The sequence below is a fragment of the Lycium barbarum genome, chromosome 4, assembly GCF_019175385.1.
Source record: "Lycium barbarum isolate Lr01 chromosome 4, ASM1917538v2, whole genome shotgun sequence".
Classification (NCBI taxonomy): Eukaryota; Viridiplantae; Streptophyta; class Magnoliopsida; order Solanales; family Solanaceae; genus Lycium; species Lycium barbarum.
Genome location: NC_083340.1, coordinates 84,363,841 through 84,376,369, shown reverse-complemented (window position 1 = coordinate 84,376,369; position 12,529 = coordinate 84,363,841). Strand labels below are relative to the sequence as shown.

Here is a 12,529-nt window from a genome sequence, read left to right as displayed (position 1 = left end):
CATAGATCCAACATTGCAAAAGCATAAACGAGGGTAAAATTTCAAACGAAAGATAGAAGTCGAATGCATTCAATAAAGCCCGGTATAGGACCGGTCAACGAGGTTCTATTAATTTGCTTCATATAACGACTTCTCAATTTTCTCGGATACACTAGTCCAACAAAAGAAAAGGAAAAAAGTCCTAACTTACGGCCCTAAACTAGAACAAAAGGGAATCCCAAGCTGGTATAGTGGGCCAAAAGTTGACAACTTCGGCCTATACCTTAGGGCGCTAAAACAGTGTGGAACATCGGCTAGACGATTCCGAGACTGTCCTCGGGAGCAGCCGAGCCGAGGATATTTAGGTCCAGCATGTCTTTCTCATCAAGAACTATCGTCGAGGGTGGTCCATCACGGGGTATCTCCCGCCGAGTTTCCATGATATGACGCGTTCTGACCCGAGAACCAATCCCTGAAGGGATGGGCGAGGTGCTTGTAGTTATTCGTCGGCTAGGCGCCTTCACCGACGCAGGCGACGCCTTTTTTCCCCGAACGGCATCCTCGACGCCATTTTCGACAATGGTTTGTCCTTTTGAAGACCTTTTTGTCGGGAGTCCTGAAAATCGAAGAATCGGGGTTAGAATACGACGTGGAAGGACAAAAAATCCCACAAACATATTGAGAATTACCATGGTTTTTTCCCTTCCACCTTTCGGGTGCCATTCTTCTCCAAAAACGGCCTGAGTTACGAGAAGCACCCAAAAACGCAATAACCCATTCAAAGATAGTGATGACAAGTTCAGGTTCGATCGGATTCGGAGTAGGGTTCCACATCTCCAGGAAATCTGCAGATAAAGAGTGGTGAAGTTAGGCCATGCGAATCATTATGAATCGATGTAGCCATCCCGGTCATAATTATCTTCCGGGTCTATGAGGCCTCGAGTCCCTCGAGGAAGCAGATGAACTATCCCCCTTCGGATTACCCGAGGTACGTATATATGTAGCAAAAGATCGAGGGTGAAGGGAACCCCGGCTAGGTTAGCTAACATTTCGAAGCAGTACACAAGCCTCCAAATTTGTGGGGCGATTTGGCCAATGCAAACATGATATCGGGGACAAAAATCCTCGATCACTTGAGGAATGGGAAGAGAAAACTCGATGGAAAAAGGATAGGTATAGATCATTGAATAGCCGGCCACATGATGATTGATCCTCATCCCTCTTTCAACAGGGCGGACATCGACATCCGCACCAAGGTTGCAATCCTCCCTAATCACGGGGATGGTAACCTCGTCGATGAAGGATTCAAATTTTTGTCCACAGTGTTAAGGTGAAAAGATGTTATGCAGTCATTATCGTATCTAAAACCGGTTGGAAGAATACCCGCAGCAAGGAATTCTATTTCCTCTCTAGGACCGGTGGCCCCCGTAGCAGACAGGGGTGGAGAATGTGGTGAAGACGCAGAATGATCCTCGCCTTGGGTTAATAGTGGTAGAGAAGCCATGGCTAAGATTAACGCGTAGTGCCGAGTAGAGGAAGATAATGCTTTAAGGAAAAGGACTCAGAACTAAAAAGATACGGAACTTAGCAGAAGCAAAAGATTTTCAAGGAAAAATAAGGTTTAGGGTTGAGAGTCAAAAGTGCATGGCAAGAAGGAGACTTATGGGCTTTATATAGAGGAGAGTGTAAAAGTTTTTGAGGGATTCGAGAATTCTGACGAGGGGAGGATTCCCAAGAATGATTAGGCGGCTGAAATAATGATGAAGCGGATTCCCAAGAAAGATTAGGCGGCTGAAATAATGATGAAGCTGACATCGGGCAGAATGCAAGGATTTGATGGGAACGTCTTTTCCTGGGTAGATAGGCATAGCCTACTCGGCTCTATCCGGATCCATTTCCCGTAGTCAATACTTTCCCTCTGAAAATGGGGGGACTATCTGTATACAGGTAAAATTGAGGACAAGGATATCCTCGGTTTCTGACATAGGAATTGATCTCGATCGTTGAGTTCGGTTGGAACTGGACACCGAGGTACAATGAGAAGACAGTTGATCACCATATTGGGAAGACCGACATATCCACCACCAGCCTGATATTTCGGCACCGATCTCGCCCATCAATTACCAAAAGATTATGTGCCTTATTTAGACTTATACTAGGGTTAGAACTCCTCTACTATATAAAGAGGAGGCCCCTTTAGTTTGGGCGGTTCTTTTTGATATACGCGCAAATCCAAAAGGCAATACAATTAGCAAAGTGTTCATTCATCTTTATAAATATTTCACTACTGTTCATTGTTCACTACACAACCATTGTAGCTCGATCTCGGTTCTCAAACCCGAGGCCGACCACTACCTACTGTGGTTAGATCTTTTACATCTGTATTTACTTCATTGTTTATCGCATAATACTCAATCGTGTTAAATCAAACCGCATATTCTTTGCACCGCGTACATTTAATTATTAACCATTTTTAGGTTAAACAATTGTAGCATTATGCGGGGAGGTTTTTTCCATTAGATATTTGTTATTATTTGTTGTTTCTTATACTTCAATTATGATATTATTTTGTGTAAGTACTGTTAAGAATGCTTTATCATGGTTTGTATATTATTTTGCCATGACTTCTACTCTTTCCAAAACCCACCTTGTAATATTATACGGATATGTTAATGTTGTTGTTGTTACAGCATAAGAGAGTGACAAAGAAAGGAAAAAAGACGTCGGAAGCAAGAGTCTGGAACCAAAATGCCTCCAAAAAAATCACTTTGAACCAAAATGCCCCAACAAAAAAAATGTTACAAAACTACCTTCAGCGCAGTATTTTACTGCGTTATAGAAGCAGTTAAAAAAAATAAATTCTATAACGCAGTAAAATACTTCGTTATAGAAACAGTACAAAAAAAAAAAATTGGCCAACTTTTTTTTTGCAATACTTAGTGTTTTTTTCCATACTTTGACCAACGATTAGTCGTGTGTCAAGACTTCGAAACGTCAATATTTTATATAGAACCTGATATTTTTTTCTGCGTACAATAATGTAGGCTCAAAACATCAAGGATACGTAAATGTTCGGATCGTCATTTTAGGGGTTGAAAAGGTGCCCGAAGTAAGTTTTATTTGTAAACTTTAGGTTTAAGTGTTCTATATACATAGACGTCCATTTTTGTTTGAAGACTTGTTGTCATTATCTTAAGGTTTTTTATTTTTAGGGTTTAGATTTATTGAAATAAAGCCGTTGCCAAAAGGTTTTTAACTGCTTTAGCGCAGTATTTTACTGCGCTAAAGAATATTTTTTTTGTATAGCGCAGTAAAATAGCGAGCATTAAAAAAAAGCCAATTTTTTTTTTTGCAACACTTAGTGTGTTTTTTCATACTTTGACCAACAATTAGTCGTGTGTCAAGACTCCGAAACGACAATATTTTATATAGAACCTGATATTTTTTTCTGCGTACAATAATGTAGGTTTAATACATCAAGGATACGTATACGTTCGGATCGTCATTTTAGGGGTTGAAAAGGTGCTCGAAGTAAGTTTTGTTTGAAAAAATTTATTGTTTGACTGTAAGGTTATTTTAGTCAACTTTATATGTCGAGAAAATTAGTCAGCTTTATTTTCAAAAATTGAAACCGCAGAAGTGAAATTGACATTCACAACTACATTACCCCGGGATTTTTACGTTGAAATCTATTGCGTATCATCATCTTATAAGTAAATAAAACTGAAAATTTTAGGCCAATTTGGGGGAAAACTGAAATTGAATGGGATAAAAGGTGTTTTTTTAAAAATAGGCTCGGCCACTAGCGGTTTGCCCGCATAGATCTCGAAAAAATACGCAAGTTCAAAAAAAAAACGCGTAAAACGGACGTCCGAGCGCAAAGTTATGACAGTCTAAAGTTTGACCACTTTACAACTAGTTTTTCTCCCTATATTTTTTAGAATTATATTTATATTCAAAATAAAGTTATGTTTTGATTAAAAAATAACACGTTTAAATCAAAACCTTAAAAAATAAAACACTTAAACGCTAAACAAAACTTACTTCGGGTACCTTTTCAACCCCTAAAACGACGATCCGAACGTTTACGTATCCTTGATGTATTGAGCCGACATTATTGTACGCAGAAAAAAATATCAGGTTCTATATAAAATATTGACATTTCGGAGTCTTGACACACGACTAATCGTTGGTCAAAGTATGGAAAAAACACTAAGCGCTGCAAAGAAAAGATTTATTAAAATAAGATATTGCGATCTTTTTATGGAAAAAAAAAACACTAAGTTCCTTAAGTGTGTTATTTTTTAATGCGTAACTTTCTTTCGAATATGTTGCAAAAAAAAAAAAATCGCGTAAATCGGACGTCCGAGCGAAAAAAACCGCGTATATTCGAAATAACACACTTAAATCTAAACCCTAAAAATAAAAAACTTTAAGCTAATGACAACAAGTCTTCAAACAAAAATGGACGTCTATGTATATAGAACACTTAAACCTAAAGTTTACAAACAAAATTTACTTCGGGCACCTTTTCAACTCCTAAAATGACGATCCGAATGTTTACGTATCCTTGATGTATTGAGCCTACATTATTGTACGCAGAAAAAAATATCAGGTTCTATATAAAATATTGACGTTTCGGAGTCTTGACACACGACTAATCATTAGTAAAAAAACACTAAGTTTTGCAAAAAATAAAGTTGGGCAATTTTTTTTTTTTGTACTGTTTCGATAACGCAGTATTTTACTGCGTTATAGATTTTTTTTTTAACTGCTTTTATAACGCAGTAAAATACTGCGCTAAAGCAGTTAACGGCTCCGTCTCCGTGAACTGCTTTAGCGCAGCGCTAAAGGTAGTTTTGTAATATTTGTTTTTATTAGAATATTTTGGTTCAAAGTGATTTTTTTAGGGGCATTTTGGTTCCGGACTCTTATAAGCACATGGGGTCTCGTAAAAGTTAAGTGGGGTGGGGAATGTGAAAGTGACGCGCCGAAGTTGAAAGTGAGTATGGAGGGCGTTGACGTTGAAGCCAGGAAATATGGGAGAGAAAGGGAAACCCTATTTCAAGGAAGAGCAATTTTGAACATTTCTATTTCATTCATTGCCCGCCGTTTTGTTATTCTGACAGACAACCCAACTAAAACACTTAAAAGTTTCTCTCTTTGTTTCTTTCTTTCCAATACACCAACATCTCCTTATCTAAAAGCTGCTCTCCTTTTTCTGCTTCTCTCTTACTCTATCATCTTACTTTTCTTTCATCAATTGTGGGGGTTGATAGTGTTTTACGTCTATTTGGAGGTAACAGTTCTTTTTCTTCTTCCTTTTTTAATTTCACTTTATTGTGATTTAAAGTTCTGCAAGGTGTAAATATTTTGGTATCAGAATTATTTCAACTGACTACCAGCTGATATTGTCTTACCTGTTCTTGCCAAAATAACATTCTCATTAGATATGAAATCTCTGAATAAAAAAGACAATATTATTCTTGATTAAGTTTTCTATGTTGGTTTTTTGAACTGTAGCTTTAGCTTTCTGGTTTTAGTTTGATTGTTGTGTTATTTGGTTGAATTGATTATTGATGGGTATTATTTGTTGCTTTTAGGAGTAAATCAAAGTTGTGAAGCTTTGATTTTGGAGTCTTGACTTGTAGAGATAGCTTAGTGGAGTATAGAGAAACCAAATGGGGAAGCCCACTGGGAAGAAGCCCACTAAATCAAAATCCAGTGATTCAAATGTGAAACATGGTAAAGCTGCCTCTAAAGTGATTGATGAAGACACAGCCGTATTCATCAGTATGTCCCAAGAATTGAAGGAAGAAGGGAACAAGCTGTTTCAGAAGCGTGATCACGAGGGTGCTATGTTGAAGTATGAGAAGGCTCTGAAGTTGCTTCCGGGGAACCATATTGATGTTGCCTATTTGCATACTAACATGGCTTCTTGCTATATGCAAATTGGCCTTGGCGAGTACCCAAGAGCCATTAATGAATGCAACTTGGCACTTGAAGTTGCTCCAAAGTACAGTAAAGCTTTGTTGAAGAGAGCAAAGTGTTATGAGTCATTGAATAGGCTGGAGTTGGCTTTAAGGGATGTTAACCGTGTTTTGAGTATTGAACCCAACAATTTGACTGCACTGGAGATTGCAGGCCAGGTTAAAAAGGCGATGGAAGAGAAAGGTCTAAAGATTGAAGAGTTAGTATTACCCCCAGAATATGTTGAGCCTCCAATTCCTACCAAGGTTGTAAAGGATAAGTCGAAAAAGAAGAAGAGCAACAGATTTGACAGAAAGAAAGTTTTGGAAGTTGACGAAAAGAAGGTTGAGGAGGTTGAAGAAAAGAAGGCTGAGGACAAGGTGGTTGTGGAGGAGAAAAGAAGCGTTAAGGAAGAAAAGATGGTGTCAAGAACAGTCAAAGTGATACTTGAGGAGGATATTAGATGGGCAGAATTACCAGTGGGTTGCAGTATTAGACTTGTGAGAGACATTGTTCTGGACCGATTCCCAAACTTGAAGGGTGCGCTTATAAAGTATAGGGATGAAGAAGGTGACCTGGTTACTATCACAACCACTGATGAGCTTAGGTTGGTTGAATCATCTGCTGGTCCTCAGAGTTCTTTAAGACTCTACATAGTAGAAGTTACGCCAGATAAAGAACCTCTATATGAGGGAATGAGTGGTGAAGATGATATAAATTCCAGCAGCTACAAATCAACTATAGTCACAGAGGATGGGCATCTGGAGAAAGAAAGGGAACTGAATAAAGGGACAACCTGTGTTGAAGACTGGATCGTCCAATTTGCACGGCTGTTCAAAAATCATGTTGGCTTTGATTGCGATCCATATCTGGATCTTCATGAGATAGGTATGAAACTATACTCTGAAACTATGGAGGACACTATTACAAGTGAAGAAGCACAAGAGCTTTTTGGAATTGCTGCAGCTAAGTTCCAAGAGATGGCAGCTTTGTCTTTGTTTAATTGGGGAAATGTTCATATGTCCAGAGCAAGGAAGCGGGTATACTTTACTGAAGACAGTTCTCGGGAGTCTGTATTGGAACAGGTTAAATCTGCATATGAATGGGCAGTTAAAGAATATGAAATGGCGGGACGTAGGTACGAAGAAGCTCTTAGGCTGAAGCCAGATTTCTATGAAGGCCTTCTTGCACTTGGTCAGCTGCAGTTTGAACATGCAAAACTCTGCTGGTACTATTTGATTGGAAGTAAAGTTGAGTTAGAGACAGGGACGTGTGCAGAGATCTTGGAGCTGTATAACAAGGCTGAGGATAGCATGGAAAGAGGAACGGAAATGTGGGAGGAGATGGAAGAACAGCGTCTTAATGGACTCTCCAAAAATGAAGAATATAAAGCTCTGTTGCAGAAAATGAGATTGGATGGTCTACTAAAAGATAAACCAGCTGAAGAAGCTGAAGAGCAGGCTGCAAACATGAGGTCTCAGATTTACCTCTTATGGGGTACCATTCTCTATGAACGTTCTGTGGTGGAATTTAAACTGGGATTACCAACTTGGGAAGAATGTTTGGAGATTGCAATGGAAAAGTTTGAGCTAGCTGGAGCATCTCAAATTGATATCGCCGTTATGATAAAGAACCACTGTTCCAATGAAACTGCTCTTGAAGGTAAAATATGCACAGTTTGTTTTTATTTATTTTTCTAGTTTACATTTTAAATCTTTTAACCTTATCTGACCCCCTTTTTATGCTTCTATTGAGCCGAGGGTCTCTCGGAAACAGCCATCCTACCTTGGTAGGAGTAAGGTCTGCGTACATTATACCCTCCCCAGACCCCAAGATGTGGGATTTCACTGGGCTGTTGTTGTTGTTGTTGTTGTTGTTATATTTTTTAATGTTGAATTAAGTGATATATTTCCTTACCATCTTGGACGTGTTCCGTTCCAGGTTTCAAGGTTGATGAGATAGTACAGGCATGGAAAGAGATGTATGATACTAATAAGTGGCAGACTGGGGTGCCAGCTTTCAGGCTAGAACCTTTATTCCGTCGTCATATTCCAAATCTCCACACTGTATTGGAAAATCTTTGAGTCAATATCTGTGGTTGATCATTACATCGGAGCAAAGGATATTTGGCATTACCTCTCAATTTTGTGTGGCTGTATGTTGCCAAGTTAATAGGTCAGTCAGCTTTTCCATTTTCTTGGTGTTTTACATGAAGTTCTTCATCCTTCGCATGCTACTATTGCTAAATTTTGCGAGAGGAAGTTGAAGCACATTGCAGTTGTGGTATGATATGTTTTGCTGTCTATTCTTTCCTCCCTTAAATTGATTATGCATAAACCATAAATACAACTCAAATTGTAGGGAAGAATAAAGAGAACTGAATACTCCTGAGATACATATTACTCGAAGTAGGATGTCATTTTATGCAAAGTTTCTCCGTTTTAACTAAAGTATTAATCACCTAAAACAGAACTAGTTATAATGATAGGTTTCAGAAAGTCTTCTATTTACGTCTATTGAGTGACTGTTCTGGCCGGCCTGAGGCTTTGCGACACAGTCATTACCAGTCAAAATGTCATTCTAGCTTTCATTTTGAACAGGTGATGATATAAAATCAGACTCTGTTTTTGCGTTTATCTTTTCCCCTTTTCCAATAGAATACACAGAATCTATTGATGGGAAGAGGATGGAAAAATTGAGTTCCTGAGGCTGCATGAGAAGAAAAAACAGAAAGTTGTAATTGAAAATCAAATAGTCTTCTCCAAAAGTACAGCTGAGCTGTAGGTACTCCTTGGAGATTCAATTAGAAGACACTGATTTTGTAGCTTTGGGATTGTCCCATCCAAGAATTTCCAGTAATGCCATACTGAGAGTTCACTTCCCTTTTTAGCAGATTCCCTTGACCAAACTGGGTTTCTAGCAATGTGACAACAGCCTCTCCTAGAACCCAAAAGGATATTCCTTAGGATCCTGGCTAGTTGGAAGTGCAAAAAAAGCTTATTCTTGTCTTTATTATTAATACTTGTCCCCATTCACAACTATTAGATTGGGAAAATTATCCACATTTCAGGGTACAGCTTTATTATGCATCCCATGTTGAATGGTTTGGGAGTTCTTCAGCTTTTGTCTTCATTAGCTGACCACTTGAAAACTGTATTAGTTAGATTGAAACTTACAACTTGTCTAAGCTAGCAGTTGGACTTGCTTAGTTCAACAAACTGGTATATGAGGAGGGTGAACCTGAGTGGACTACATCAGTCTCAGATTGATTGGTTATCATAGCTTTTCCTGATGAAGGTGTCAAAGATTTGACAAAGTGATTGCTTTCTCAAAAACATTTGACAAGTGATTCAAATGGTTAGAATGAGTTCACCAAGCCTCTGGATATATGATGTTTGACTGGTCCAGTCATTCACTTGAATGCACAACGGCAGTCCATGCTCATTCTGTTTACCTTCTTATAGTGTGTGGATATTCAAATTTACCCATTCTGTTACATCTTCTGTTTCTTTTTAGGTGACTGATAAGCAATGAGAAAAAGAGACGTGGTATGTGTATACACAGACATATGCATTTGTTCCCTAAAGTGAACATGTAGTAGAAGACTACAAATGTGTTCAGCGGACTCAATTTTGTTTTCTCTTGGTTTGAGTTTGAGTTTGAGTTTTCCAGAATCTGGCTGATAGACAACTTGAGGATTTTGTCACTTTACAGACAACTAGCTATATGCCCTTTGTCCCATGTTGTAAATTGTGCCATTGAACTTCATCTAGTTAAGGTTTTTGCACTAGCTCTTTTTGGGTAGTGTCCATTTGAAAGCAAGACCAGGGCCATGTTTCCATCAGACTGTTTAGACGTAGAACTGGAATTTTCCTAGAAGATAATAGCTCTTATACGTTCTTTCCTGGTCAGTGCTTTTCTAGGTTTTGTTTTTCTCAGTAGACTAACAATAATAATCTACAAAAGATCAGGGCCTATGAAGATCCAAGCATTTTCTCCTGACGACTTCACTACGTGCAGACCAAATGATAAATCTTATTCTCTAATGCTTTTGGTTGTAGACAAAATGATTAACGGTTTCCCTAGTTCTTATAATGCTCATCCACAAGCAGCCTCTCACCATAATTTTCCAGCATATTTGGAGAGTATTAGTAGATACTTGAAAAATGACACGACTACTATTTGTCATTACCTGGCCTTGGGAAATGATATGGAAGACCTATGTACCTCCTAAAGTTATCTGCTTTGGATTGATAAAGAGGCCTGTTTGACTCACGATAGACGCCAGAGGAGAGGTTTTCTCTATGTAGTAGATGTTTTCTGTCAGAGTTCCATCGTAAACACCAGTCATCTGTTTATTCCCTGCAACCAAGTATGGCAAATGTTGTCTCTGTTTCTGAACCTTTTTGGAGTGGATTGGGTCATGCCAATGAATGTTAAGAGCTTGTTGAGCAGCTGGCAAGGACCAGAGAGTACGCAGAAGTCTGAAGATTCTTTGAAAGACTATTCCATTATGCATGCTATGGACTGTTTGGCTTGAGCTAAAAGAAGATGTTTTGAGGCGATAAAAATTTATGTTTCATACGTAACCCATAGTTGTTTACAAGATTTGTACATTTGGTGCAAGGATTGTAGGGTAGAAATTTTACATTTTTTTTGGGTGATATGAGGAAATAGGGGAGGAACTATAACAAAACTGTTATGTGTCTCATTACAGTACCATCTTCGTACTGATTTGGATAATATTAATTTTATATGATCAAAAAGAGTATGGGTCTTTATCTAGACAAGATCTTATACTTTTGAGGTCTTATTCTAAGTTTTGTGGTTGAAGTAGCGGACAGGGGCTAAGTGAACAGCTTTTTGGAATAGCCTGTGAATGAGTGCTAAACCAGTAAATTAGGATTTAAAATTGTCTTTGATCTAGGTTATCTTTTTCTTATTCCTCGGGCTGAGCTATCCTGAAGATTCCAAACTAAGTAAAATCTTAACGTTTTGCTTTTCTATCGGATGACTTTTTTCTGGAAATCTTGCCTCATGTTTTTTGGGGGGGGGGGGGGGGGGGGGGTTAGAGCCTGACAAAAAACATTTTTCAGCTAACTGCTGTCGTAGCTAATTTAGATTGTACTTTTCTTGTCTATTTAAAATAAACCTTATTGCTGTTCTGTCAAGAAAAAGAAAAGTAGGCATCTACTTACATGGTTTAGTACTCCATTCCCTTGCATAACACATAGGTTTTCGGCAGAAGAGTTTAGGAGAAAGCTCAGCTCATTTGGAGGTCAAGGAAGAGAAAAATATTTGCTTTTTACATCCTTGTTATGGAAAGATAATCTCATATAGAGTATAGAGGAGTTCTAACGATATAATGCAGTATAGTCATTGTTAACTCTTAGGCCCAGTTATCCGCAACTTAGCACAATTACATTAAGCTTGTTACATAATCCATGTACACTTCAATGTTTTTTCCCCTGCTATTCAAGTGGACTAATTGGGGTATTTAGCTTGCATTCAAAAATGTAATTATGCACATATCAGGATGTGCATTGGCTCTATGTGATTAGAATCAAGATTTGGTGACACACAGTCATCAGGAACTATGCAGAACCTTATTTTGGCTGCCTTGCTGCTTTCGTTATAATATTGACATCAGTTATCCACGTATTTGTACCCTGCTCTTCTGCAGCTGAATATGGTTCACATTTTGTTCCTTTTAGCTTGTGCAACAACAGAGCTTGATTTCAGCCAAAACAATTTGTGTGCAGCTTTAGAAAGGTCCTGTCCTTGTTAGTTTATTTCTGGAAGTGGATTGTCATTTACTTTGATTTTGTTGTAAAGGGTCCATTCGAAAATATCCTCTACATATCAATAGTCATGCATTTTCACTGTAAACCTACTCCAACCTGAAATGCTTAATCTACTTACTAACTACATTTTCTCATTTTCTTTGCAGGTTCTTTTATTTTTTTGTGAATTACTTCTTGATGATCAGTTTTTTGCTTTAGGAGCAAAGAGCTGAGTGTGACTAATCACTCTATTGGATTTTGAAGACATTGGTTTGTTTCAGATGTGAAGGTTTTTCGGTATCATTCATTGGTGTTTTGGTCATTCTTCACCACAAAGCCCACCCAACGTAGGGTCTTTTTGTGATTTGCATTATTTGCATTCATTTTTTCACACAAGCTCAAGGTAGAGTGGAGTATAGCATTATATTTGTAAGGTTGCTGTTGTTAAAAATAGAAAATGGATGTTCATTTCTCTCAGTCAGAGACAGAATATATAGAAGTGTTTATTTGAGATGTTCCTTTCTATCATTGCCTTTGTCATGCCAACGCATAATATTTTGTCAGCTGCTTCATCGGCAAAAGTTGTGTTTTTTTTTTTTTTTTTTGGTAACAGTGGTGTCCAGATCAGTTTACTCACATCTACGGTATTCAAACAAAAATGTAAAAGTCGAACCAAACTGGTAAACCAAGTCAAATCGGTACAAAAATGGACTTAGAAACAGTTTAGTTCGGTTTGATAATAAATTTTAAATACCCGACAATATTTGGTTAGAGCATTTGTTTTCTTGCTCGTTAGT

At 38.1% G+C, this 12,529-nt stretch overlaps 1 protein-coding gene across 1 annotated transcript; it reads left to right on the top strand.

The window, feature by feature from the left end:
• The first annotated feature begins 4,958 nt into the window (after positions 1-4,958).
• Positions 4,959-12,260, top strand: LOC132636118 (protein PHOX1). The gene is made up of 4 exons (XM_060352823.1): positions 4,959-5,278; positions 5,583-7,611; positions 7,891-8,124; positions 11,900-12,260. The coding sequence occupies exons 2-3, from the start codon at positions 5,661-5,663 to the stop codon at positions 8,031-8,033; spliced, it is 2,094 nt and encodes a 697-aa protein (XP_060208806.1). The 5' UTR covers positions 4,959-5,278; positions 5,583-5,660; the 3' UTR covers positions 8,034-8,124; positions 11,900-12,260.
• Positions 12,261-12,529: the final 269 nt, after the last annotated feature.